Raw genomic sequence first — 25310 nt, 5'->3', positions numbered from 1 at the left:
AGTTTCTCGCAGACGGAACATTTCCCCGCGTAACTCAGCTTTTCTTATATTTCCGTTGTTTTCTAAGATACGACATATTTGTTTGAAAGAGAGTAGACAGAGCGGTGCGTGTGCTACCCCACAGCTTGAAGCGTTTGTTGCGTACGTATAGTGGTGAGTTTGGGGTGACCGGAATGGGAATAGGATTCGAGACCACCAAGCTTGATACGGGCAACGGTGGCTCAAGTATTTGCTTCAATTGAGGTTGCTCTGAGACTCCAACGATCTGGCTTGGTAACTGGGGTTGTTGGATTGCGATTGATCGGGGTATGGCGTGAGGTTGCCGCTGGAGGGGCCTGTTGATCCTGGTCCCTGCTGCTGCTGGCTGCTGTTGAGAGCCAGCCGTTGCATTTGATGTATGACCCTGGCTGCGTGATAGGCTTGCTGCAACCATGAGAGATGAGGAAGACTTTCCTACGGAGCCTGGCGAGCAAACACATACAATCAGCGGCTTGATAATCATTCAATTATACTAACCTTCCACTTTGATTTGGCGAAATTCTTTCTAAGTTGTTCCGATACAGTACCATGGATATTTTTATTGCTAGCCGCGTTGCCGGATATCCTGGAAAAATTAATCCCACGACTCCACATTAGAAACAACATAGATACTGTAATACCTGAGAAATATATTATTTTATTAACACGTTCACTGCCGTCATTCAAATACGCTAATAATAATATATTACTGATATCAAGAATTTCTCGTAAAGTTTAATCGACAACCAACGTGTTAACCGTATTTAATGATCGACTTTTATTGTGTTAAGGAATTCAAGTTTTTAATTGAGGATATTTTGTCAATTTCATACAGGGATAATGCGAATTTTTATTTTCTATATGTAAGACATTATTCATTACTGTGCACATCTGGGAATGTAACGAGTACTCTTAGAATGTGTTAAGTTAATGAATGACAAGATAAACGTAATCTTTTTACTTACTGAATCCATATTTACTTTATTATAAAAGGCAATTCTGTTCCTGTAATATCTTTATCGCTTAAGCTTTAAAGCATGACTTTTGAAGTAATCAGAACCCAGAATATGAACTAAAGCTTTTATAGAATCTTGCTAATTTTTCTGTGTAACTGCATTATTATTTATTCATTTATTCATATAGAGGAACAAATGTATATATCAAATGATAAATTCTATGAAATATTGAAAGTAACAATGATCTTACCAAGGGTGTGCAAGGGCTTGTTTGCAAGTATAGCGCTCTTCAACATTGACACATATCAACTTGTGAATGAAATCCTTTGCAGAATCACTGATATCGTCCCAGAACGGCGAATCAAATTCAAATTCACCTATAACAGTCTGGTTAGCTCTTTGCTATAGAGTAGACGATCTTCTTTTATTATGAAATATTTCATTTAAATTAAACGATTTATTTGGAAGAAATACTGTTAGCTTCACACTTTGACAAAAAAAAAGAGGACATCAATTTTAAGTCGCGTTAAAGTCTTCGTAATAGTTGTCGCTTTTGAACTTATAATACTTTTTCTTTCATTTTTTGAAAATTAACACCTAATAAGTTTTAGAAACAAAAATATGATATCGCACACAGATTTATCATTTACTTACTACGCTAGCATGTATATAGCGCCATACAAAAACTAGAATAATACCTTAAAAATGAAAATTTCAAGTTAATATACAGCTGCATTTGCTGTTGATCCTAAAAGTAGTAACTAAATTGAAGTGAAAGTATAGTCCTTCCAAATGCAATAAGTTTCCTCCCAAAAGAAATTGTATTACCTTTTAAAATTTGTGCAAACAAGACAGCATCGTTTTCGTCATAAAACGGCGGGTATCCACACAATAAAATGTAAGATATAACACCTATGCTCCAAACATCAACTGCTTTTCCATACGGTTTTTGTGCTAAGACTTCTGGTGCTGCATAAATACATACATGTTTAATGCTTTTTGTAAATATATGTTCAGTTCTTTGCGAAGACAATTTACAAACTTACCAACGTATCCTGGAGTACCACAGGCAGTCTCCATGATACCAGAATCCTCCATTTTTGATAAACCAAAATCGCTAATCATAATCTTACTATCTTCATCTGGACTATAATACAAAAGATTTTCAGGTTTTAGATCTCTATGTACGACACCCTGTTCATGCATATAGTCCACAGCTTCAAGGATTTGTCTTATTAAACCTGATGCATCCTTTTCTGTATAGGAACCTTTTTCAACTATTCTATCGAAAAGCTCTCCACCGGTAACCCTAAAGGAATGAGAGAAAAAATTGTTGATTTACATTGAAGAAGTTTTCTAAATAGTAATAAATAATATTTACAGCTCCATAATTAAATAAACTTTATGCTTATCCTCAAATGTTTCCAATAGTTGAACAATGTTTGGATGTGTTAGCCTGTAACAAATATGTATTGAATTAATGATGTAAGTGATATATTTTCACACAAAAGAACATATATAGCAAGTTTTACCTTCGTAATACTTTGATTTCATTTTCTAAAGAATCTTCTTTCCCTTTCAAGGCTTTTTTGTCAATGATCTTCACTGCAAACATCTGACCAGGCTTTTCTTTACTTTCTGCCAGGCGTACTTCAGAGAAAGCACCTCTAAAAATTTAAAATTCTATTGTAATAAACATATAAAATAAAATATAATAATACATTTTATTAATTTAATAATGATACTCATATCCTATTGGTTATAAATCTTTCAATTTCATCTTTATCCATGAAAGAACATTAAGTGCTAAATAATGAAATTATATTCATTCATTATTGCGTAAGGTATAAAATTTTATTCATTCGAAATGTGTAATATAAAAGCAACCACACAAAATGAAAAACATACCAATTATAAGTTAAAATATTGTACGAGAATATAAAAGAGCTTATACAATTATTCTCAATTGCTCATTAATGCAATATGTCACACATTTAGTGCCAGACTTTCCCATTTAATGACTGACAATGTGCAATTAACTTCAGCATATTTTGGTACATAATTCTCAACGCGTGGAGAATACAATTGAACGACAAATACAAAATATACTTTCTCTTAACTACTACCTACGAAAGATTAACAAAATTTATGAAATGTATGTATGCATATATCAGATATTTCACTGTATATATTATCTTGCCCATAAATGTATGTAAAAAATTAAGGCATGCAATTAACATTTCAACATTTATGTTATATCCACAGCATATAAGCTGTATCTATTATTGAAACATTCATAATCAATGAAATATAATAATTATAATAAAAAATTGTGTCAGTAGATGATGATGTATTAAATTTATCAGCTTAAAATTATTTATATAATTCATATATATTGGAAAGGTTGAATTTGCATGTATTACACGCGAATCTATGTAATACAATATAATACATATATATGCACGTATACGCATATATGTATATGCATACGTATATATACGTACACATATATATACCGCATTTAATAAGTACATAATAACATATTGTAGAAAAATTTCTGCAGACATTAATCGAGTCCGACTCGCGACACTCGGAAATATCTCTCGATCGTGAAAGTGTATTCTTTTTTTCTCATGATATATAGGCTATCCTATTTTATGTAAGTACATACGTTCCCAGCAGCTCCTTCAAGACGTATTTGTCCTCAACGGACGGGGATTTGTCATCTTTCCCATCTTTTTTGATCTTCTTGTTCGAGTCCTTTTTACCGAAAAGCGGCATCCTCAGTCCTTGGTACCGCCGCAATATTCTAACAGTTCCACAGCACTGCTTCAACTTTCCAACGTGTTCCCCCGAATGCACGAGCTGCCAATTGTTGACAGATTATCCGTTCACTTCACGGGAATCGGCCGAGCAAACGCGTTTCTGGTCCGCCGCGGTGGGTTTTAGCCTCTGATCGTCGGCCAGTAAGGAATAAAGCGAAGAAAGAAGACGGTCGTCAAACGGCTTGTAAGATCATCGTTTTAAGCTGCCGAATGATCATGAACTCTCGACCTTTACGCACGTAAATGATAACGCACACCCGTGTCTCTTACTGCACGACGTTCTACTTTGCTTATTCGTGGACCGCGTTTGACACGTATTCGTTCCGCGCACTATTTCGCTACCAAAACGCTCTATTCCGCGTCGCGCGTATCGGGCTCAGGGTCGCGGCCTCGCGCCCTTGCTGTACACCCAGTACTATATAACTGGATAGCTTTTACGTTATATGTATTAGCTTGTCTACCACCTCGCTTTATTCTACAACCGCATTCCCTTTCGCCGTTCCCAATAAATACATCTTAATATACAAACGGATCATATTTTTCTGTCGAGCGCGCTCACGTTTCGCGAATGCACCGACAGAGGACTTCGAGCTCGTACGGCATTCTCGCTTCTTACTTAACGAGCTTATACGATTAAGCCACTGGGGAAGTCCCTAATTGTTCTTACTCAAATTTTCCCGCGCCTAACGTAATCATTTTTCATATAGCGAATCTATATTGTCAAATCAATTTACTCTCTACGTTGTTTTTCTTTTGCAATGATATAATAAGAAAAAAATGAATGACATAATTTGTAACGATGTAATAGGAGAGCGAATCTAAGACGATCACAAACGAGAACTCGTACTGGAGGTTCGAATCTGCAGTTCTTAGACTTGTTCCCTCTATTTCGGAAATGCGTGGAATAAAAGGAAACGTGGTTTAAGCGAGGATATAAAAAATGTTACCTTGTTAGTGTCATGGCACTGTTCGTCGACAGCCAACCACCAATTTCTTTATACGTATGGGAATAATGCAATTTGGTGTTTCTGTCTCCCCCAAATTTTGTTTGCGATACTGCAGTATTCGAACTACTTTGATCCGTCGATAGTGGTGCGGCGAAAGCACGGCACACCGCAACAGCGGTTCTCAACATTTCTTCTTTATTAGGTCGAAATCACTGGTCGTTTCACTTTTGTTCGGAGAATCTCTTGTCTGAATCTGCAGTGGAACAAGAATGTATATCACAAGGGAAATGCGTTGAAAAATTATTTGTTAATTCTGTTGCTGTAACTTTAAGCTAAATGTTTTGTTGAAAGTTGCTTACTAATTATAAATCGTGTAAATAAAAAACACACAGTAAATACGAATAGTTTGTTAAGCAACAGTAACCTTCAAGTTGTGTTTTCGTTTTTAGCAGCAATAATAATATGAAAATGGTTTATACGAAACAGCACAAAATACTTTTACAAACAATTATGCATGAAGGTCTTCTGAACGAGAATAAAGCGAAAGATTTGGTTATCAAATTATTTAGTAAGAGTTTTATTTTGTGTTTATTTATTATGTTTATTTAATGTATACATATGTATATGTTTGTTTTGTGTTGCACGTATATTTCATGAGTGAAATTATGCATTTTAGATGATGATAAGGTGTCGTTAGTAATAAATCATATAAATGAACAATTACAGCCTTTGAACATGTTGATCAAAAGAGCTCAGTGTGAAATTACAGGTGAATTCTATTGGGTTTTCGTAAGCACCGTGCTTGATGAAGTAACTAGGTACATATCTTAGATTTTGTTGACATTTATTTTTCTTAAAATCATTTATTGTTATAGATTTCAGGAGGAGTTTTCAAAAGCACAATTAGCTTTATTAAGGAATATATTTTCTGAAATTATAACATCGAGTAATGGATGTGCTCCAAGTATATTTTGTCTTAATTTATGTTCTTTGTCGGATGTTAAGATGTCTATAACAGAAGCCGAAGAATTTTTAAATGATATAGTTAATAGAAAATGGTTAGCTTACAAGGTAATAATGAAGGAGTAAATGATACATTTATATGATTTGTTTGTTTAAACCTTATTATTTTTACAGAATGGTAATTATTATATAGGTGTAAGAAGTATAACAGAATTAATGCCATATTTTAGAGCTACCTATGAGAATAATTTAAGTACATGTTGTCTTTGTAAGCAAGTCATTTTTCATGTAAGGTTTTGCAATGAATTTGTACAATAGTTGTCTGTGGTGCTTTGATGTAAAATATTGTTTATTTTATCTAGGGTGAAAGATGTAACAACTGTCAAAATTTATTGCATTTACATTGTTTAAAACGATACGCCATGATTTATAATCCTGTGACCTGCCCTACTTGTGATTCTGTATTTCCAAATATAGATTTATCTGGTAACATTTTTCTTAATCTGCTATGCAACTATTAATTCATTATTTTATTGTAACTAATTTCTATTAAACTTATTTTATATAGATACAAATGATGATTTGGAAACAGTGAAATGTGAAAATATGAGAACATCATAAGCATCCATCAGTAAACTTTTAAAAAATAAAAACTACTGACTGAAAAACCAATTCCTTAAATACATGTTCAACAATTATATTTACAAATACATATACAATTCATAATAATTATTTTACTGTATAACGTTTCAGACATTTTGGCTTTCCTCAAATTTTTCTCTCAAATACCTTAAACCTGCTGCTATACTCGCTTCATCTATATTTCTATTAACTTTCACTTGATTCTGTGTATTATTAGGAACAGTATCTACCACATCAGACTCATGTTGGGTAGTGAGATTTCTTTGTAGAAGCGTATTGTCCTCAACACTGATATCACTTTTTTCCAAAGTGGAAGGGAGAGGTATATCATAAGAATCTATGTTCTTATTATCATTGTCTACTTCATTCTGAATAACTGCTTCAGTAGTATAAGATTTCTGATTGTTGTCATCAGGGATTAAATAGCCATTGCTTTCAAAATTATCATACACTGGTCCAAATTCATTAACTCTGACTTTCCTACATTTATGCACCCATTCTTCTTGAGACATTTCATACCAATGGCTTCTCTTACCCAATAATTTTCCTAAAACTCTTATTTTGTTTTCCTTATCTATGGCTTTCTCTTCTTCACTCTTCTCTTCTTTGTCACAATTCTTTTCTTTATTTTCAGTTGTCTGTTCCACATTAGTTGTTTGTAACGTACGTGCATTCGAATCATTTTCTTCCTTTGCCTCAACTGTTTCTTCTTCTGGTTCTATTGGTAATCCTGCCCTAATTCTTTGCCTAATTCTAGCTGCTTTCAGCCTATTATGTTCCATTCTATCTCGCAACTCTTTCAGTTCTTTAATTTCTCTTTGTTTTCGTTCTGTTTCCCTTCTTAAATTAAATAAGTTCTCTTGTTGCTTTGTTCTCTGCTCCTCATCTTGTGAAAATGCATAGTAACCAACACCATGAGCTCTAGCTTCATCAAATAAAATGTCTTGATAATGTATATTCACTTTGTCAGTTAACTTCTGCGTTTGTTCTTCCCATTTTCTTCTCATAATTTCTATTTCAGGTTCTTTCACCTCTTCTACATTGGCTTGTCCAATGTTATCTTTAGTTTTCGAATCAATATCTTTCCTATTTACAATTTGTTGCTTTATTAAGTTATCCTTTTCTTGCATCAGGGATAAATCTTCTCGCAAACATTTCCTTGTACGACCAAAACAATCTTCGTATTCTACCCATTCATCTTCATTTACAAATGGTGCATTAATATCCTCTTCTTCATCTTTTGATAATGTTTCCTCTTCGGATTCATCTGATTTGTTTGTAAAATCAACAAGGAAATTGTCATTATTATTTTTGGATTTTTTTAACCGTTCATACAATCTAGCTTTTGCCTCCAGCATTAATTTTGATTTTTTATGAGTATTCACATCTTCAATATATTCTGCCTTTTCTACATTCCCTTCTGAACTCTTTTCCTTAACCTTTTTAATCTTCTTTTTCACCTTTGGTATAGTACGATTGATTTCCGATTTCAACTTGACTTCATTAACCTCAGTCTGCTTCCTTAAAAGTTCTGCTTTCAAACCCACCAAGGATGAAAAATTTACATTGATTTTCTTGCTGGCATTCATCTTTAAAGAACAGTTTTCTTATTAATAAACAACTTCAAAACAACAATTATAGGTTATGATGTCAATGTCAGTTACCCTTTATAAATTCTTGTAGATATGAACGCTTGACTTTATTTACAATGAACGGTCGAATGATTTCTTTTCGGTGTATCAATTTTTAGTAAATTTATCGATAAAACTTTTAATTAAACACAGTTTCCAGAAAGCGTCATAGTGGCTCGCGATAACACGCCAGTCTTCATCATTGGAAGGATGTTCGTTCAAACTTGCTTTCATGATAAACGTTCTAAAAATTACTGAAAAATATATAGTTCCTATTATTTAGTAATTTTATCAAATACATTTCTATAAATATTATATGTAAGTATGATAGTAAATACGAAGTCTGAATTCTTATAAATGAAAGTAAATATACATAAATCAAATTTATTTTCTATTATACTCATCCTACTAATGTCAGAGATACATAAGTGCAAAATAATGGTAATAACATAAGTACGTTTATGATTTTAATAAAATCATTTTTAATTAAAAAGAAGAAATAAGTTACCATATTATTGACGTTCTGAATTAATTACGAAGAAAATAAAGAAGTGTTACGTCTTATTTTAAACTGATGACTTATCGATATACGCACATTAATCGAAAAGCCTATATCCGGCGTATTTTCCGTAAAATCGATTACGTATTTATCGCGCCAAATGTTTATATCATTATTTACTTTTTTAATAATACAAAACTGTTGTAAAATCATTCTCCTCTATAGAGAAATAGATCTATAAAAGATACAAATTAATAAATTTCATTTCATTCAGAAATTGCGATAGGCGCGAAACAGTTGCAAAGGAGTAAATCTGCAGTCATTAGGCTTGATTCTTAAGTGTTGCAAAGAAACTGCGTAAAAAAATTCCTTCGATTTATTAGAAGTTTAAGAAATACATAACGCAAATCCAAATGTTCTATTCTAAATTTTTTTCTAGCACTTAATAAACGGTTAATAATTTGGGCGCCATTTGTGAATTCAAAGATCGATTGTCGATTATCAAACCAACACCGAAATTGAAACAGCCAATCTGCTACTAAGTATGTTAGTCATGTAAGTTACGAACATCGCAGAACTTGTAGCACGTTGAGAAGCCGGTTAATCATCAAGAATTAAGATACGTAGATCGTAACGGACTTTTCGTTTCGTTAAAACCGGTAATATATAAGAGAAATAGATTAAGTGAATCCATTCGAAGACGATTATACGATTGAAAGTGTGCGATGGCACCCCGGAAAGTTGTGAAACGTGCTGATGCGGAGGTTGTAGAGAAGACCGCGGAAGCCGGCGATGTATCGCCTCCCAAAAGGAAAAAGACCGCGCTAAAGGCCGCGAGTAAAGTCGATGAAGAAAAACAGATTCGATTACCGAGAGCCGCGAAATCAGCGAAAACTGAACAAGTCGAGACCGCCAATGTAACGAAGAAAACAAAGCCAACAAGTAAGACGTCGACCGCCAAAAATGCTTCAACAAAGGCAAACTCAAATGCTAAGGCAGCAAACGCTAAAAAGAATAAAGAAATTGAAGAAAATATCGATACGAATTCGTGTAAGTACAATTTTGATATTTTTTAATAAATTTTATCTGTACTTTTACATTTCTATTTTGTTTTTCATAAATATTTAGTTTCTTTTCAACAAAGAATGTGTATTATTTTGTAATTTAGTATATGCATATTGATAGAATAATTTGTCAATAATAGCTAAAGCAAAACCCAAGGAGAAAGGCAAAAAAGGTATAACCGAGAGCACAGATACTTCAGAAGAACCAACTGCAAAGAAGAAAAAGCAGGCGAATACTGAAGCAGTGATAAAAGAGAATAACACAAAAGCAAAAGCAAGCCGTAAAAAAGCTAAGGTTGATAATGAAACAGAAGGTAATATTTATTAATGATAGTGGTAAAGATATTGATATTAATGAGAGTAAAATAATATTATTATTATAGAAGAGGCAAATGTAGTTGCAAAGCCAACAAGAAAAGTAGCCAACAGTAAACCTGCAAAAACCACTGCTAAGAAAACAAGAGGTCGTAAAGATGCATTAAAAGATGACGAAGACTCGAAAGTAGCAGAGGAATCATCTTCCTCGGAAGCTGCTAATGTTAGCGATAATGAAAATAACGAAGTCCAAAATAACCAGATAGAGGAGACAGAACCTGCTCAACCGTTGAAAAAAGGGAAAAATGTAAAAAAAAAGGTGGAAACAGCAGCATCAAAGAAAGCTAGTAAAACTCGTGGTAAAACTGCTCAACGTAATGTTGATAACACTAATGGAGATGACACAGAATCAGTAAAAGCTGTCAAAGAAGCACAAGAGAAAGCAACTAAGGAAAATGTAGTAGCGACAAAAAAAGGAAAGGGAAAGAAGGGAGCAGCAGTGAAAGAGGAAAATGGAGATGCAAGAGAGAACAAAACTGCAGATAAGAAAACATTGAGTTCAATGGAAACAATAGTTAGTAATAACAACACGGAAAAATCTTTGGATGAAAGTAATGATAAGGAAGAAGACTCGGATAAAGAAGATTTAAAACTCGCAAATACATCGGGAACAACAGATGAAGAGGACGAAGTTAGAGTTAAGACAGAAATTGATGCAGCTGATGTACAGAGTCAATTAGTAAACGAAGAAGAAAATTAATACCGAACATTCTATTTTTACTCGAAGTGTTTCTTAATATAATATATCATTAATATTTTAATATATTTCGTACAGACAAAAAAATAGTGGTGAGTATTTCTATGCTTAGAAAGACTCTAGAAACATATGTTGTAAGGAATCAGTGATATCTTTTAGTTACATATTGTTCCAAAAAAAGTTATTATTCTTCATTAAGTATTTTACGTAATATAGTTTGTGAAATTCATTTGTTGTTACATCGTTTTAATAGTACTATTTTATTGAAAATAGCTACTTAAATTTCAGGTAAAATATTACGAGTAATATCAGATAATCGACATTCCACATTTCTTGAGTTTGTATGAACTTAAATATTAGTATTAGTACTAGAATACCATTGGTTTTATACGATATTGAAAATAATATTTTTGTAAAAGATTTCTCTTTCGTTTGAAAATAAATGTTAAAAAGTTACAACACCTTTTTAATGGAAAAACATTCTGCTGTGAAGTATAATTTTTAATATTATAGTGTATTAAATTGATGTGTATACACGGTTATTTTAGAATATATAATGTAATTGTTTAACAAGAGTAACAACGTAAAATGCATAAAAGTATCAAAGTGTGAATGATTTCAGTTTATATTAGATTCTTTAAAATTCAATAAATATTTATAACCCTGCGAATAATTTAGAATAATTATTTTTATTTACTTTTTTATTACTATCAATACATTTACAATAGATTTCGAAAACATTGTCTTTAAACTTTTTTAAACGTTTTAAAACGTTTCTCTGACTTCCGGCGCTTAAGAACAAGTAATAGTGTCTCTTATAAGCGACTGATGGCGTTGCAAACCAGCCATATAATATTACTAGACATGGGGAAAGAGAAGCTCTACATTTATTAGTGCTCAGTTGTATCTAGATGGGTAGCTGTAACTTCATGTTCTTTTCACTAGTTATTGCTAACGCTATTAACAGACAACAATAGTAGTACAAAACAAAGAATCGAGATTCATGCAATAAAGATAACAGTAGATGGCGTCGTTCTCAGCGTCTCAGTTTCCTTGACAACAGAAACAGAGTAAAGAGAACCTAATTTATTTACTAGTGAAGTTTAAAAAGCACATAGCGCTAATCAAAATTAAAAGCGGGATGAAGACAACTAAGGTGGTTTAGACAGACCATTGGTGTAACTGTGTAACATTTGTCGCCGAAATATTGTGGATACACCCTAATGGCAAAACCGTTGGAAGATGGCGCTCGATTAATATAATGTCTTTTCTTCCAAATGACGTAGCGCTATCTATAGGATTCTAGTAAGCTAAAACGCTTTCTGTTGTGGATCAAGGAAGCAGTGAGAAACAACGGCGGAAGTGGGGATCGTGCGCCATTTTCTATTTTTGCATAGCAGTGAACTAGTGTTGTGTGTGTACATTTTGTGTGATAGAAATCGATGAATTGCTAATAATTAGACGGGAGACGTTTTTCGATAAATGAAATGATTTTCGGGAACACGTGCCTCGAATCTCGCGCAATCAGCTCCTTTTGCGTTCGTCTTCTTTATTATCGTGCATAAGTCCGTACAGCCCGTAGCACGTAAACACTTTTTCCTCATTTCTCTTTTCATCGAGCGAGAGTGGCCCAATCTGTCGATATTAGAATTGTATAGGGGGGGGGACAATATCGGCGAGCAGCAATCGAGTTCGCCCGATCGAATATTCTTTCTTGCGCTTAAAGAGAAAATCGCGACATAGAAGGGAAAACCAATCTGTGATACTAAACAGTACTAAGGCTATACGTATGTATGGCGTATGAGACGTAGATAGATCACATAAAGGATCTAGAAAAGCGTTAAGTCCGTATAGTGCGAGCTGTGAATTTTACCTTGCTCGAGGAATAAACCTGGCTCGAGGAATAAACCTGGCTCGAGGAAGAAAGAGCAGAAGAATGTCTCAGGAGTCTGTGACAAATGACAAGCAACTGCCAACTCCAAAAGATGAAGGTATGGGCCTCATTAGTTTATTTTCTGTTACCTCTAACTTTGCCTATATCTCTTTCAACGTGAACATCTAGTTTTTCATCTAGATTTCAAGTTTCATTTTAATCTCTATATTTCATGTATCCAGTAACCTCTGTTGTTTATTTGCTTCATACCTTTATCTGGATTAAAAATATTGTCTGTCACTGTAAAGATTGTTTTGCTTGGTAAAAAGAGTTTGCCGTAGACGATTCAGGGGTTTTAAATGAAACCAACAGTGTACGATGAAAACATGAAACGTGTAACCAAGCTTCTTAAATGTATTAGTGGTTATGTTCATTAAAGTCCTATATATTTTTATACTTTAAGTACATAGAATAATACAATTTTTGCGTTATATTTCTATTGTATTTAAACCAGAGACCGATCCATTATTTCAGAAAAATGAATTTTCCAGAGAATTTCTAATTTGAAAGTTGAAATGTATTTACCCGAGTGACTAAAGGTCAAATTTTCTAAAATTCATTTATACCTTTAAAAGTACTAACTTACAAACATACAGAAACTGTGCGCTCACTGTAATCCTATTATTAATCTTTATTATTCTTATAGAGTAATTTAAATCCAAGTCCGATCAAGAGACTACGGTACTAAACATTTATTAGATACAATATAACCGTTTCAATCCATGAATTTACATACTCCATACTTATACATTGAACTATTAAATGTTACAGTTCATTGAAAAACCTTGTTGAAACATTTCCAAAGATAACCGTCGTATTCGCGAATAATTTGTAGGAATAAATAAATGCGTGTATATTTACACGAATCGTTGCTTATCGAAGATATCAGTTACAAGTTGCGTTTGAACGTTCCCCAAAACAGAACCAATGGAACATACAGTTGACAATAACGTTCTGGGGGTCGTACTTGATTGGATCGCGGGTAAACTCATGCTACCTAAAAACCATCGGCATCTAGTTCAGTTTGTATCGTGCTAGGCGACGCGTAGTATCAAAATTAAGAATTTCGTACCTTAGGCGCACGGTTGTATGGATGTAAACAGAATAGACGAGAGTTCCGTATTTCCGCAACGAAACGTCGTTTGATAGTGCACAAGTACAAGAACAATCGTTCGATCTTTCACGATCACTTTTACACGGATATTGTGATTTCCCGATCAATTTTTTGCCTTCACGTATATCGTCTGTTATTCGGACGTGACTGGTAGACTGTGGACGTTTACGCGAAATTTATATTTTTGTAGTCCGTTGTTTTACAAAAATCGAAGTTGAACAAACATTTTCTATCGTCCGTTAAACGCGAAACAAAAAGTTCGCGTTATTCGCATTCAAAGTTTCACTTTACTTCGTTCAACTTATTTGCGCGCCTTCTAAATACTTAAAATCCGCATCTAATGGTTTAATACCTGCCGGGTGAAATAATCACGAGGGAACATAATACTTTTTTTTTTTTCAACGGACTCGATCGCGCGTACATACATTGCGACGTATGTATATATGTGTGTACGCATATTTTATTTTGCTTGGCTCGTCGGTTGTACACTTTATTAAGTGGTACGAACGGTAATTCTTCGTCCTTTTCGTCCTTCGCGCAATAAATATTTGTTTGACTGTTTGAACGGTTGGAACCGTTAAATAATCGTTTCCCGTGGAATTCTCGAAAGAAAGTCGTCTAAGAGAAATTTCCGAGGAAAATGAAGTTAGAATCGCGTGGCATTGCTCTCTCGAATTGGTATCGGCGATCATGGAAACGTCCGCTGGTAGGACCGACGGGATCTCCGTTTCTAGACGCGACTTTGCTCACGCAGACTAGATCCTGCCGATGGTCCCGCAAAAATAAATCTGTCAGCTTTATTAAACGTGGGACCTTTCGTAAGTACCGACGTCTTCTTAGGGATTTTCGTACGAGGTAAACGTTGCGGACCGCGCGTTCAAATTTCCATTCCGTTACCGGCTTGCGCCAATGTCGAAGCTTGGTAGAAGTTTGTACACAAACCAACAGCTATACTTAATTCAAAAATATGTATGTTCAATGGGAAGTTTGTTTTTTTTTATGCAACATTTCTATTCGAAATAGTGTGATTTTACTTTTAAATTGTTACAAAAAGATATAATAATTATACCCCAGTTTGAGATTCAGTACATTGAATTAATTGTGTTTGAAACTTAAGAAAACTCTGAATAAAACAAATAAAGTCCTTCCTTGTTCCTGTGAATTAATTTGTAAAAATCTACAGTTGCATAAACATGTATGCTGTAATAGTACTTAAGGAGTATCGATACAATTGGAACGGCAAACATAGTAATGATAATGATGCGTATTGTATAAAATTTTAATAACTTACCGGTATTTGTATCTTTTTTAATTTGTAGGAGATGAAGCAATTATATCAATGTCGGTGGGTGGGGAGGTAACCGACACTTCAATTATGGAAGTGGGCCGTTCAAGACCTCAATTTCAGTATTCCCGGGTATGGCAAATACATTGTACTCTTATTTTTGTACTGTATATGTAAGGAAGACTATTTCTGAATAATTACACTGAATACTAATTTCTCTGTATTTCTTGCAGGAGGAGTTAATGATAATAAAAACTTTACCGCTGTCAAAGAGAAGATCTGAGTTCTTAGATAGTTCATATAACAAGTGCGTACAGTATTGTATAAATTTGTTACAATATTAAACTTGTTACTTCTAATTTCGTATTAGCGATATTAATTTTGTTTTCCTTTGAATTATTATTAAGTTCAAGTGGTGTATGGGATCCTCTACGTTGGCATTCGGGTAGAAAGCGGAGTGAGACACCGCCAAAAGATGAAAGGACTGAACGTGGGGATCAAGTGACTGAAAATCATGCGAAACGTCGTAACGGAGATCCGCGGGAACGAATCCGTAAAGAGCAAGATGGCATTGTTTTGAGCCCTCAACGTAGAAGTTTTAATTCGGGTTGTTTCGTTAATGTGAATCAACCTTCCAATCGACGCCCTGAGAGTCCAATAGGAAAAACAGAGGTATTGGAGATTTGTCTGTGGAACGATTACCACTTTGAAAGTTACTAGACCGAAGATTATTTTCAGGTCAGCCACAGGGAACCTGTTCGACGAATCGGAAGCGGTAGGATTTTGACTCGCGACATTTGGAATTTTAGAGCTGAGAACGACAAACTTGAACCAGAACGCACGGATTTTGCCTTTCGACCTGGAGCAACCGGGGGAACCTCTATACGCGATCGTGACAACAGAAATACTCGTGATGGAAAGGATCGAGAGACTGTGAGAGAGAGGGATCGGGAACGTGACAATTTGCGTGAACGGGACGAAAGGAACGAGCGTTACGAACGAAGATCTTTCGGTCGTGACTACGGAGACAGGGAGAGAGACAGGGATCGGGACAGAGGTGTTGAGCGGAATGATCGCAATCATCAATCAGATCGTGAGAAAGACCGTGGGCGAGAACGGAGATTCAGCAATGATCGTAGGCGAACTTACAGCGAGAATCGCAGTGATATGGACGAGCCGGAGTGGTTCAGTTCTGGGCCGACGTCTCAACACGACACCATCGAGTTAAGAGGTTTCGAGGATATTCCCGAAGAGAAAGCTGTGAACAACAATAGCAACGCAAAGAACAAAAAGCAGACCGCGGTCCAAAAGAAACGCGCGAAAAAGAATTCTTTGGAGAAAGATGACAAGCAGACAGAAAATTCCGCTGGCCCTAAAGGGCGTAGCACCCCGACTACGATGGATCAACCCATGAACGTTGTGGCTGCACCTCATTCGCCCATTTCGGAACAAAGCGAATCATCTTCTCTCGCGCAGAAAACAAATCATGACACGAACGAAAGTAGTGTGACTGAACCGAGTTCCGAAACAACTACTAACTCAAATAGCACCAATCAAAATCAGGAGAACTCGCATCCCGATTTCAATCTCGATGACTTCTTGAAGTCTGACACGTTTCCTGGTGTTCCTGGACTCTTAACTGTAAGATATTAAATAAACAAAACGATTCGCGTATCGTATCAAGCTACAAATTAGTTTTCATTCTATTTATGTCTTGTTTGTTTTCAGAATGGCGTCGGTTCAAATGGAGGAACTTGTTCACGATTCAGTCAGTGGTTTAAAAGAGAAAGTCCGGTTCAACAAATTGATAGCCGCAGAACTTCTATTCAGGACGATATACTGAACAATCTCCTCAACGATATTACCGAGCCAAATATTCAGATCCCATCGGTAACCGAATCTAACACATACTTTGCTCCTATTTCTCCTGCCAATACGACCACGAATGCTACTACGTCGTCTACTACTGGAGTGAAATTGTTAGAAATGTTACAACGTGGGAATAAACCAAGTCAGAACGGCCAAGGGGATGCGACAAGTACCGTTGTACCATTAATGAAGAATGCGACTATTAAAGATATGGGTGAGGGTTTGTTGAATTGTCACTCGATTTCTAAACTGATAGGATGGTAAGTAACATGAACCTTTTTTATAGAAGTTGGTGGAAAAGTTGTACACAGTCTGGAGGATTTAGAGGCGCATATGCGAGGTGGTGCTCCACCGCCTACATCTGCAATTGATCAATCTCGTGTAAATAAGACTGAAGATCTCTCTGCTTTTAAAAAATTGGTAATTCTCCAAATATAATATTGCAACTAATCAATCTGTTTAGAGAGGATTCATAATTTTTGTTGTACTTGTCAATGTAGCTTGCGCAAGTGACTGGAGGACAAGCTATACCAGCAGCGAATGGTCCTATTTCTCAAAAGCAACCGGTAACATTAATGCAAGTAAGATGATCGTACTTTTATTCTTCATTTATCGTAATTAGCTAATATCTTATTCTATACTAAACAACATTTTATTTTCTGTAGTTACTTAATTCTCAACTAAAAACTCAACCAATTGCTTCTCAGCAATCGGTCCCAGAACCAATTCACCCGACATTCAATCACGTTGGTTCTCTTGGACCAACTCAACATCCGCATCAAGCACAGATGCAACATGAGAATTTAATGAAAGTGTTACAGATCCAGCAGGTTGGTGTTTTAGAATTTGATAATGTAACAAAGTAAAAAATTTCTAACTTCTTGCATTCTCAATCTAATAGCAGCAGAAACAGCAGCAACAACAGCAACAGCAACAGCACCAACACCAACAACATTCTGACATGCTGTCACTAATGATGGGTGGCCAACGAATGTTGGCCGTGAGTCCTGTACCACCGGAAATGCAGATGATGCTTAATAGTGTACCTACGAGTCAAGAACTATTACAGAGACCAGAAGCTCAAGCTATTATTCAGGGTCTTCAACAAGGAGAAATAACTAGACAACATCTGATACAACAGTTGCAGGTTTGTATGTAATACGAGTACCGTTATTTTATGATTATCAATTTTACAAACATAATTAGTCATTTATAATGGTTCAATACATATTCCCGTTAATGTTGTTTCTAATAGAACCCAGCCATCCAACACCGTCATAGAGAAGTTTTAGTTAATATTTTAAAAATGTATGGTGGTACTACTCCGCGTACCGTAAGTCCACATCCTAGTGCACCTACTCCTCAAGACCATATCTTGCAACAAATGTTGTACCAACAGCAACAACAGAGAATTCCATCCCCCATGAATAGTGGTGAGTTATGAATCATTGTTTACTCGATACGAACATTGCAGTTTTTAACTCTTAAAGTAATTTTACTTTCATTATTCTTGTCTGCTTTCCCTACGTATTCTTCGCATATTAATATTTTTTTAATTTTTTTTGTTTGTATTCAGTCTTTTAATTTCTTCAAACTTAATCGGTTGTTTTATTAATATTTTGAGTTTATACTGTTTTATGTATTTGTTGCGTTTTCTTCATAAAAATTAGTACGGGATTGTAGTGTGCTTTTCTTTAATTATTAATTACACTGGCCTTTAAACGTAGATACTTATGAATATTGTAGTACATATAGTATAAATATGTATGATAACATTTGGAATGCAGCTTATTGCCCACCTTCAATAATATCTCCAAATTTGACTGCTAGCCCCAGCACATTGACAGTGCAGCATCCAGGTAGAATTTTCAATAACAATAAATGTTCTTTTATGTTGCAATTTTATGTCTATTGGACAACTGGATTCCAAAAGAAAAAGAGAAAATATTAATTATCATTTTTTACTTAAAATATATTCGAATCGAATATTGTCTGAACACGCTCAAGTGATTCGTGACAACCAAATAGACTACTCGAAACAAGTTGTGAATCGTTATTTTTGCTTCGTACGAAACAGAGGTTTTCTAATAAAATATCTGCCTCGAAGATTGTTCGTTAAAAATATTCTACTGGTTTAAAATATGCATGATTTTTTTTATTATTCATTTAACAGTGATGCAGCATAGAGTTCCCTCGCCGCGGGAGATTGCTATGCATGCTCAGACTATAATGCAAAATGCTCTAATTAAGAAAAAGTTGGAGGAGCATCGTAATAAGCGGCAGGATCAACAGCAACAGCAGCAACAACAGCAACAGCAAGCTCAACAGAGGACGACGAGTCCTGTTAACTCTCCGGCGAAGCAAACTATGAGCCCAACGCCGCTCGCTTTTACCCCGACATCAGTGTTACGTAAAATGACTGCTGATAAGGAACCTGAGGGTGCGAATCAGTCTAATCATCAATTAGAATCTGCTTTTCTCTACTCTCCTTCAATTAATGAAAACCGTAATAATTATCATAACGCAAATCAGTGCAAAAAGCCCACTGATTCACGAATGTCCATTTCCCCTGACAACACAATACAGCTTTTTACTAATCATAACGCTAAAGAGCATGGTACTGTAGCTGAGATCATTCCTTCACATTCGAACCCGTTACACGAGTTGAATAACAACTTCAATGTAGAAGTCGAGGAATCCGCATTAAAGACCAAATATCTGTCTCTTTTACAGCAAAACAAAGATACAAATAATAATTCAAATCCAAATTCTAATTCAAATTTAAATTCAAATTCAAATTCAAATTCAAATTCAAATTCAAATTCAAATTCAAATTCAAATTCAAATATTTCAAAGGATACTCTCACTGACGAGACGGTAAAATTATTGATTGATAATACGCCCACTAAAATGTCTGCTATGACGGATATAAGCGATGCTAATAATAATAGCCCTCTTATCCTTGACAAAACATTGGCTGAACAGTTTGAATTGGAAACGATAATAGTCGAGAATGATAAAACGGTAGGAAAAACGGAGGAAAAAAAAATTCAAAATTTAGAGAACGACTAAGTTTTTGCTTGAAACGTCGAGTGTGTTTAATCAGCTTCACAATATAGGAAAGAGAATTCAGGAATCTGTGACTATTATCCAATGTAAAATTAATTTTTATTTTTTATATTAAAATAAGTAATGAGAATTTTGTTTTCTTTCCTTTCTGTCTGTTCGCTTGACACCTTTAACGTGTTTAAAAGTCGATTTGCCTGTAATTTTCCAAAGATGATGCACATGAAAATAAGTCTTTTTAATTTTGAGAATAATACTGATACTACTAAAGGTTACTATTATGAGTTAATCATTTTTCATAGATCAATATATGAACGTATTGCAAATGAAAAGTATGTTGGAATAGTTTTAAAATAAAAAGCTTTATAAATACATTTCATGCTTTAAGTTATCCTTTACACATTTTCATTTTCCTGTAATGGATTTGCTTTAACATCATTTCAATTTTGATGCATGTGCTTCCTTGGCTTTTGTAATTTAATATGGTTTAGGTAATTGCATGCGTATTGAACTGAGTGGCGGTTACAATGTTAATACCAATATCAATTATGATGTTTGGTAGTTCCGAAAACGTACTATTGACATTTTTCTTTCCATGTGTTTCAATGACTTTGATGAAATTTAATTACTAATTCTGAAAAGGAGTAGTAGTTTTTGTCTTGTTTTTATGTTGTTTATGACTTCGTTTTATTTTTCACCATGGTGGAAGATACAACTCTGTTCCATTTGTTCACGTGATATTTTGTTTGAAAAACATTTTCAAATATTTGTCATTAAAAATGTTGTACTTCGATAAGCTTTTAAATTTTAGTATGTACAGTTGATGTATGGATGTACTCATAAAATTGTTAATATATACCTTATTTGATGGTATAATTATGTTACATTTACGTAATTCATAAATACAGCTCTGCTTATTATTTTCTTTTTATATTGCTTTGTAGGTAATAGTAATGATCCATCAAAATTGGCGAGCCAGTCGCAGGTATCGCAGGTGCAACAGATGCAATCTGCAGTTCAGTTACTGACTCAAAGTGTACTTTCTCGACATAATGTATTGCGGCCGCAGTCTGTACAATCCACATGGTCGAATCCAAGTATTAAACAACATCCAGGTATATTTCTGAATGTATTATGTATTCTCACATAAAATGATAAGAAAGCATATGTCAAACATTGATACGTACATTGTTTGTTGCAGGTCGGCCAATAGTGAAAGGTGGTGGTAACGTTGGTAACCAATCCCAATACAGCGGGAATTCAGATTTCCAACAACAACAGCAACAACAACAGCATAGAACGGTTTCAAGCGTGTATGGTAACCCTGCACGCTCCAAACATACCATGTCTACTACAATGCCGCATCACAATGTATCGCAATACAATATTGCTCAAAATTCAATGATAAATCAAAGGTCAAACACTATGAACAATCAAATGAAAGTGCAACAGGCCCAATCGCATCTCACAAATATGCAGCACCAACCGCAACAACAACAACAGCAACAACAGCAACAACGGACACTGAATTCGCAAATGCAAATGGTTTTGAATCAAAACTACAATTCCAGTCGTACAGGTAACTATAATGGTCTTTATTGCATAAGGAGACGATAATAATATTACTTTGTAGATCCGTAAGTTGATTAAGTAACAGTACAAATTATTAGGCACATTCGTCTTTTCTATTCAACGTTACTACAATACTTTATTTTCTGTATTCTACTACATTATTACATTAACTGTATTATTCTGAAACATTTTCAGGTGTCTTCCTCTTGATTAATCAAATTGCATGCAATGGTGTTCAAAAATTGGAATAATTAAACCTCATACTTTAGATGCTTCCATTATTTATACCAGTCTAAACAGCATTTAACTTTGGATTGAACTTGAAGTAATGAACCGATAGTTTCTTTAGGCTGCCTCCTCCCCCTTTCGAAACACGTACAATGACGCACATTCATCCGTATTACCCGATAACGTTTTTACTTACTTATGTCTGATTGTATCTTATTCTGAGATAGCTAATATGATCATTAAAATTTTCTGTTCTATTTACCAGATCGGAATAGCACGGTGAATGAATTTGTTTAACATTTTTTCCACAGATGGCCGAGTAATGCGGTCACAGCAAATAAACATGCCCGTAGGTCGTCAAACGTCACCCGGTTTAGGATACGTGGGCACGAATGGTGGAGATCTTTCACCGACTTCAAATCAATTGGCACGATGGTTTAGTCCAGAACTTCTTGCCCAAGCACGGGCTGGTAAGCTTCCAGAGCTTGTCCAGACAAATGTTTTATCCTTGGAAGAACTAGAAAGACTTCAACATGCATCGACTACAGTGCGCAATTAGATTGATATTGTACCTTCTGATATTTACAATTGCAAGCAGAGAGGACTTCATTGGCAGTTATTGTTCTAACGAATTAAATCTTTCAAATTAGATGGCTTTTCATATTAAACACACAGTATGAAGATTCATTCTCATTAAGAAAGCAAAAGAAGAAAGCGAAAGAAGAAGGAAAAGACTATCTAAGTAACGGAATAAAAAAATTTTGTTTGCATATGCAAAGTCATTTAGATAATAAACCTTAACGGGTGTAAGGTTTAGTAAAGTAATATATATATATATTGGTCAGAAATATTTTTGGACACGGTACAGATGAGTTGAATAGTATTTCCTTTTGTATGGAAAGGTCCTCTTTTTTTAAGTATCTTACGACTTATTTGTAACAAATTTTACAAAGTTTGCTAACTGTGAGGAGTTACAATTGTACAGAGGTCGCAGAATAAGATGTAAGATTGAAACTAATTTAAAAAGAAAATGAGTCTAAATGAACAGCTTTCTATGGAGAACATTTGTTGCTTATAAGACTGAGAAACATGGAAATTCTTACTATTGACTACAAGGGAGAAAAATACTATTTCACTATATGCATAGTTTCTAAATGGCAGAATATAAATATTATTTATCTAAGCACAGACAGCAAATTCATCTTTTTATTTATAAATTTATTTATATTTCAAGGTCTAAAGTTTACAAACGATTAAGGCTAAAATTATTCAAATAAAATTATAGAAATTTCATAAAGTTTGCAAAATTCTTTGGGCAAATAGTATCCTCAAAACCTGATGAAAAAAATTGCAGTTTACAGCACTTTGAAGTACAGTTATATATACAGAGAAAAGTGTCATATATTATATAATACGTATATTATTATGGACAGTGCGATCATATGAACAGAACAAGCATACAAGTTAAAAATAATGAAAGCGAGCACTCATCAAGTCTTGCATATATTAAAAAAAGAAATAAATATATAATATATACTTTGTAGAAGCGCGAGGGTACAGTGTTATTATCATGTTTGGCAGCGGAGCTGGTTAGCAGATACAATGAAAAATGCATTTGCAGAATTTATGGAGAGAAAGAATAAATAAGAGAACACTTGTGAAATAAAGAGAGAACATTCCATTGATAATGAAGCGACAAAATAACTGAAATATGTACGAACAAATTCAAAAGATTTCAAATATCGATATGCCTGCCAACATGCATTTGCATTCTCATTAACTTGTTATTTTTGTGATTACATTTTTCGTACAATTATAGTAATTATATTTGGCCTATAGAATGAATAATACTAATAATAATGCAGAATTTTATTTTCCTTTTCTTTTCTTCGCTTTTTCTGTTCTATCGTTGATGATTAATTCATAATGGAATCTCGCGTCAGTTGCACGAAGCCACTATTTCCATTGATTTATGAAAAATGAAGTTACTTGTATAATTTAGAATATTTATAAATCGAGAAAAGGAGTGTGAATAAATGACCGTAAACATTAAAACGCATGAGAAACATTGTATATTTCTATATAAATTTATCCACGGTCTTCGTTCCGGTTTACGCGATACTCGTTAAATAAAATTCATTATTTGTCTCTTTAATTTAAAATTCGTCTCATAATTTGCATAATGTTTTATAATAATATTCCGGATGTCACTGCTTACAAATTCTGTACGATTCCATGCAAACAGTTGCATATAAAGTACTTGAAATTTATATGTAGATTGCGTTTATAAAAATTTATTGTGCAGTTTACAATATTGTACATTAAATGTTGATTACAAAAATAATTTGTAATAAAACGATTGTGTTACACGGCATAAAAAAAAGAGCAACTTAATCAGACTTCAATATAACAATCAACAATACTGCGCTGCGCTGTAGATTCAATCTTATACTCCATGGAAAAGTTTGATTAAATGTTTTGGCTCTCTCCAAGCATGTAATTTTTATTTAATTAGCAGACAAAAATTAGTGAAATATGTAATATATTATTCAGTACAGTCAGTGATTATGTCATTCAAAACTGTACGGTTTTGAATATTTTCATTATTTTGAAGTTTTCTATACACCAATTTGGATCATACTTTTCATTACCTGATCTGTTCACTATTTAAACTTACATACCGCGTCCATAACTGTGCAAACCATACTATCTAAAAGATGCAATACAAGTACTGCCAACAACAAATGTATTACATAGTGTAATTAAGTACCAAAAAAAACAAAAAAAAAATAGGCAGTGACATTTGTTTTCAAGTATCACTTTCAAATAATGTTGTTGACTTAGGAGAGGCTATTACAAATGAAATCTATAAAATTTTAAAAAAAACAATTAAAAAAAGAGAAACGTTCTTTACAAAGCAAATTGCATTTATGTTAAACTTCATTTTTAAGAATAGTAATGCTTGACCAATATTTGGTGGAAAAAAACGTTTATTATAAAAATTGTAAGACACTTTTAATTCACTTTTTTAAGAAATAAAAAGAGTAATAGTGTTTCCTGCTTTATTGATCATAAACAGTAAAGAACTCTGACCCACAGATGTGCAAATTTAAAGATGGTTTCATGGTTCAAAAATTTTTGTACATATTTAAAATCCTATGCAGACTAAAGTTTATTAGTCCATCTATTGGACTGATAATTTGTAAATAAAGTTAATAAATATTACATTATGTGAAATTAAAAAAAAAACGTCACAAATAAATACAAAGAACTATAATTGTAATTTTCGTCGCTTCATTTATTTATTGAAATTAATTGAAATCGATACGATAGTGATTAGTCTTCGGTACCTATTTAGTATATTCTATTGTAAAGTATTAATTTTAATTAATAATTATCGTAAATTTTACTATATCACCATGCTGTAGATTTACATATGTTTGGATTTAATTTAAATATCATGAACATAGAACAGAAGTGGAAACGTACGTTTTTATTATAATTTGTAATTTTTATTATATTTATATTTTTCAGTGATCTCATAAAATAGTTACTTTGAAACAGAACTAACGATGAGCTTTAATTTACATGTTTCTACGAGCTGCGAAAAAGGTATAGCGGTACAT

At 33.9% G+C, this 25310-nt stretch overlaps 5 protein-coding genes across 14 annotated transcripts; 3 read left to right on the top strand and 2 right to left on the bottom strand.

The window, feature by feature from the left end:
* Window positions 1-82: 82 nt before the first annotated feature.
* Window positions 83-3791, bottom strand: CaMKI (Calcium/calmodulin-dependent protein kinase I). Of its 2 annotated transcripts, XM_076368718.1 has the most exons (9): window positions 3646-3791; window positions 2507-2641; window positions 2356-2430; window positions 2021-2283; window positions 1803-1943; window positions 1629-1672; window positions 1225-1361; window positions 517-604; window positions 83-423 (listed from the first exon to the last, which is right to left on the bottom strand). In XM_076368718.1, exons 1-9 carry the CDS (start codon window positions 3753-3755, stop codon window positions 235-237), a joined length of 1182 nt encoding a protein of 393 aa, XP_076224833.1. In that variant the 5' UTR covers window positions 3756-3791; the 3' UTR covers window positions 83-234. The 2 variants fall into 2 exon arrangements, with proteins under 2 accessions (XP_076224833.1, XP_031832192.1); XM_031976332.2 differs by lacking the exon at window positions 1629-1672 and having other exon boundaries at window positions 1225-1351.
* Window positions 3792-3832: 41 nt separating this feature from the next.
* On the top strand, window positions 3833-11097 carry LOC116426799 (uncharacterized). The gene is made up of 4 exons (XM_031976330.2): window positions 3833-3983; window positions 8921-9531; window positions 9686-9859; window positions 9929-11097. The coding sequence occupies exons 2-4, from the start codon at window positions 9207-9209 to the stop codon at window positions 10618-10620; spliced, it is 1191 nt and encodes a 396-aa protein (XP_031832190.1). The 5' UTR covers window positions 3833-3983; window positions 8921-9206; the 3' UTR covers window positions 10621-11097.
* Window positions 4969-6381, top strand: Nse1 (SMC5-SMC6 complex component Non-SMC element 1). 2 transcript variants are annotated; one of them, XM_031976333.2, is made up of 7 exons: window positions 4969-5119; window positions 5196-5314; window positions 5423-5564; window positions 5622-5817; window positions 5884-5997; window positions 6072-6195; window positions 6278-6381. In XM_031976333.2, the coding sequence occupies exons 2-7, from the start codon at window positions 5209-5211 to the stop codon at window positions 6328-6330; spliced, it is 735 nt and encodes a 244-aa protein (XP_031832193.1). In that variant the 5' UTR covers window positions 4969-5119; window positions 5196-5208; the 3' UTR covers window positions 6331-6381. The 2 variants fall into 2 exon arrangements, with proteins under 2 accessions (XP_031832193.1, XP_031832194.1); XM_031976334.2 differs by having other exon boundaries at window positions 4971-5119; window positions 5199-5314.
* On the bottom strand, window positions 6459-8593 carry LOC116426798 (uncharacterized). 2 transcript variants are annotated; one of them, XM_076368714.1, is made up of 3 exons: window positions 8578-8593; window positions 8016-8236; window positions 6459-7940 (listed from the first exon to the last, which is right to left on the bottom strand). In XM_076368714.1, exon 3 carries the CDS (start codon window positions 7938-7940, stop codon window positions 6459-6461), a length of 1482 nt encoding a protein of 493 aa, XP_076224829.1. In that variant the 5' UTR covers window positions 8016-8236; window positions 8578-8593. The 2 variants fall into 2 exon arrangements, with proteins under 2 accessions (XP_076224829.1, XP_031832189.1); XM_031976329.2 differs by lacking the exon at window positions 8578-8593 and adding an exon at window positions 8491-8572.
* Window positions 11098-11895: 798 nt separating the features above from the next.
* LOC116426797 (uncharacterized) lies at window positions 11896-24967 on the top strand. 7 transcript variants are annotated; one of them, XM_076368691.1, is made up of 16 exons: window positions 11896-12608; window positions 14984-15081; window positions 15183-15256; window positions 15357-15621; window positions 15688-16590; window positions 16678-17032; window positions 17105-17238; window positions 17319-17399; window positions 17484-17648; window positions 17720-17965; window positions 18074-18251; window positions 18606-18677; window positions 18992-19258; window positions 20829-20999; window positions 21086-21463; window positions 21996-24967. In XM_076368691.1, exons 1-16 carry the CDS (start codon window positions 12554-12556, stop codon window positions 22241-22243), a joined length of 3690 nt encoding a protein of 1229 aa, XP_076224806.1. In that variant the 5' UTR covers window positions 11896-12553; the 3' UTR covers window positions 22244-24967. The 7 variants fall into 7 exon arrangements, with proteins under 7 accessions (XP_076224806.1, XP_076224796.1, XP_076224791.1 ...); XM_076368681.1 differs by lacking the exon at window positions 11896-12608 and adding an exon at window positions 13509-14482 and having other exon boundaries at window positions 17723-17965; XM_076368676.1 differs by lacking the exon at window positions 11896-12608 and adding an exon at window positions 13510-14482 and having other exon boundaries at window positions 17108-17238.
* Window positions 24968-25310: the final 343 nt, after the last annotated feature.

This window comes from Nomia melanderi, chromosome 1, assembly GCF_051020985.1.
Source record: "Nomia melanderi isolate GNS246 chromosome 1, iyNomMela1, whole genome shotgun sequence".
In the NCBI taxonomy this organism is placed as follows: Eukaryota; Metazoa; Arthropoda; class Insecta; order Hymenoptera; family Halictidae; genus Nomia; species Nomia melanderi.
The sequence above is the reverse complement of the archived record's forward strand: the minus strand, read 5'-3'. Positions and strand labels throughout refer to the sequence as shown.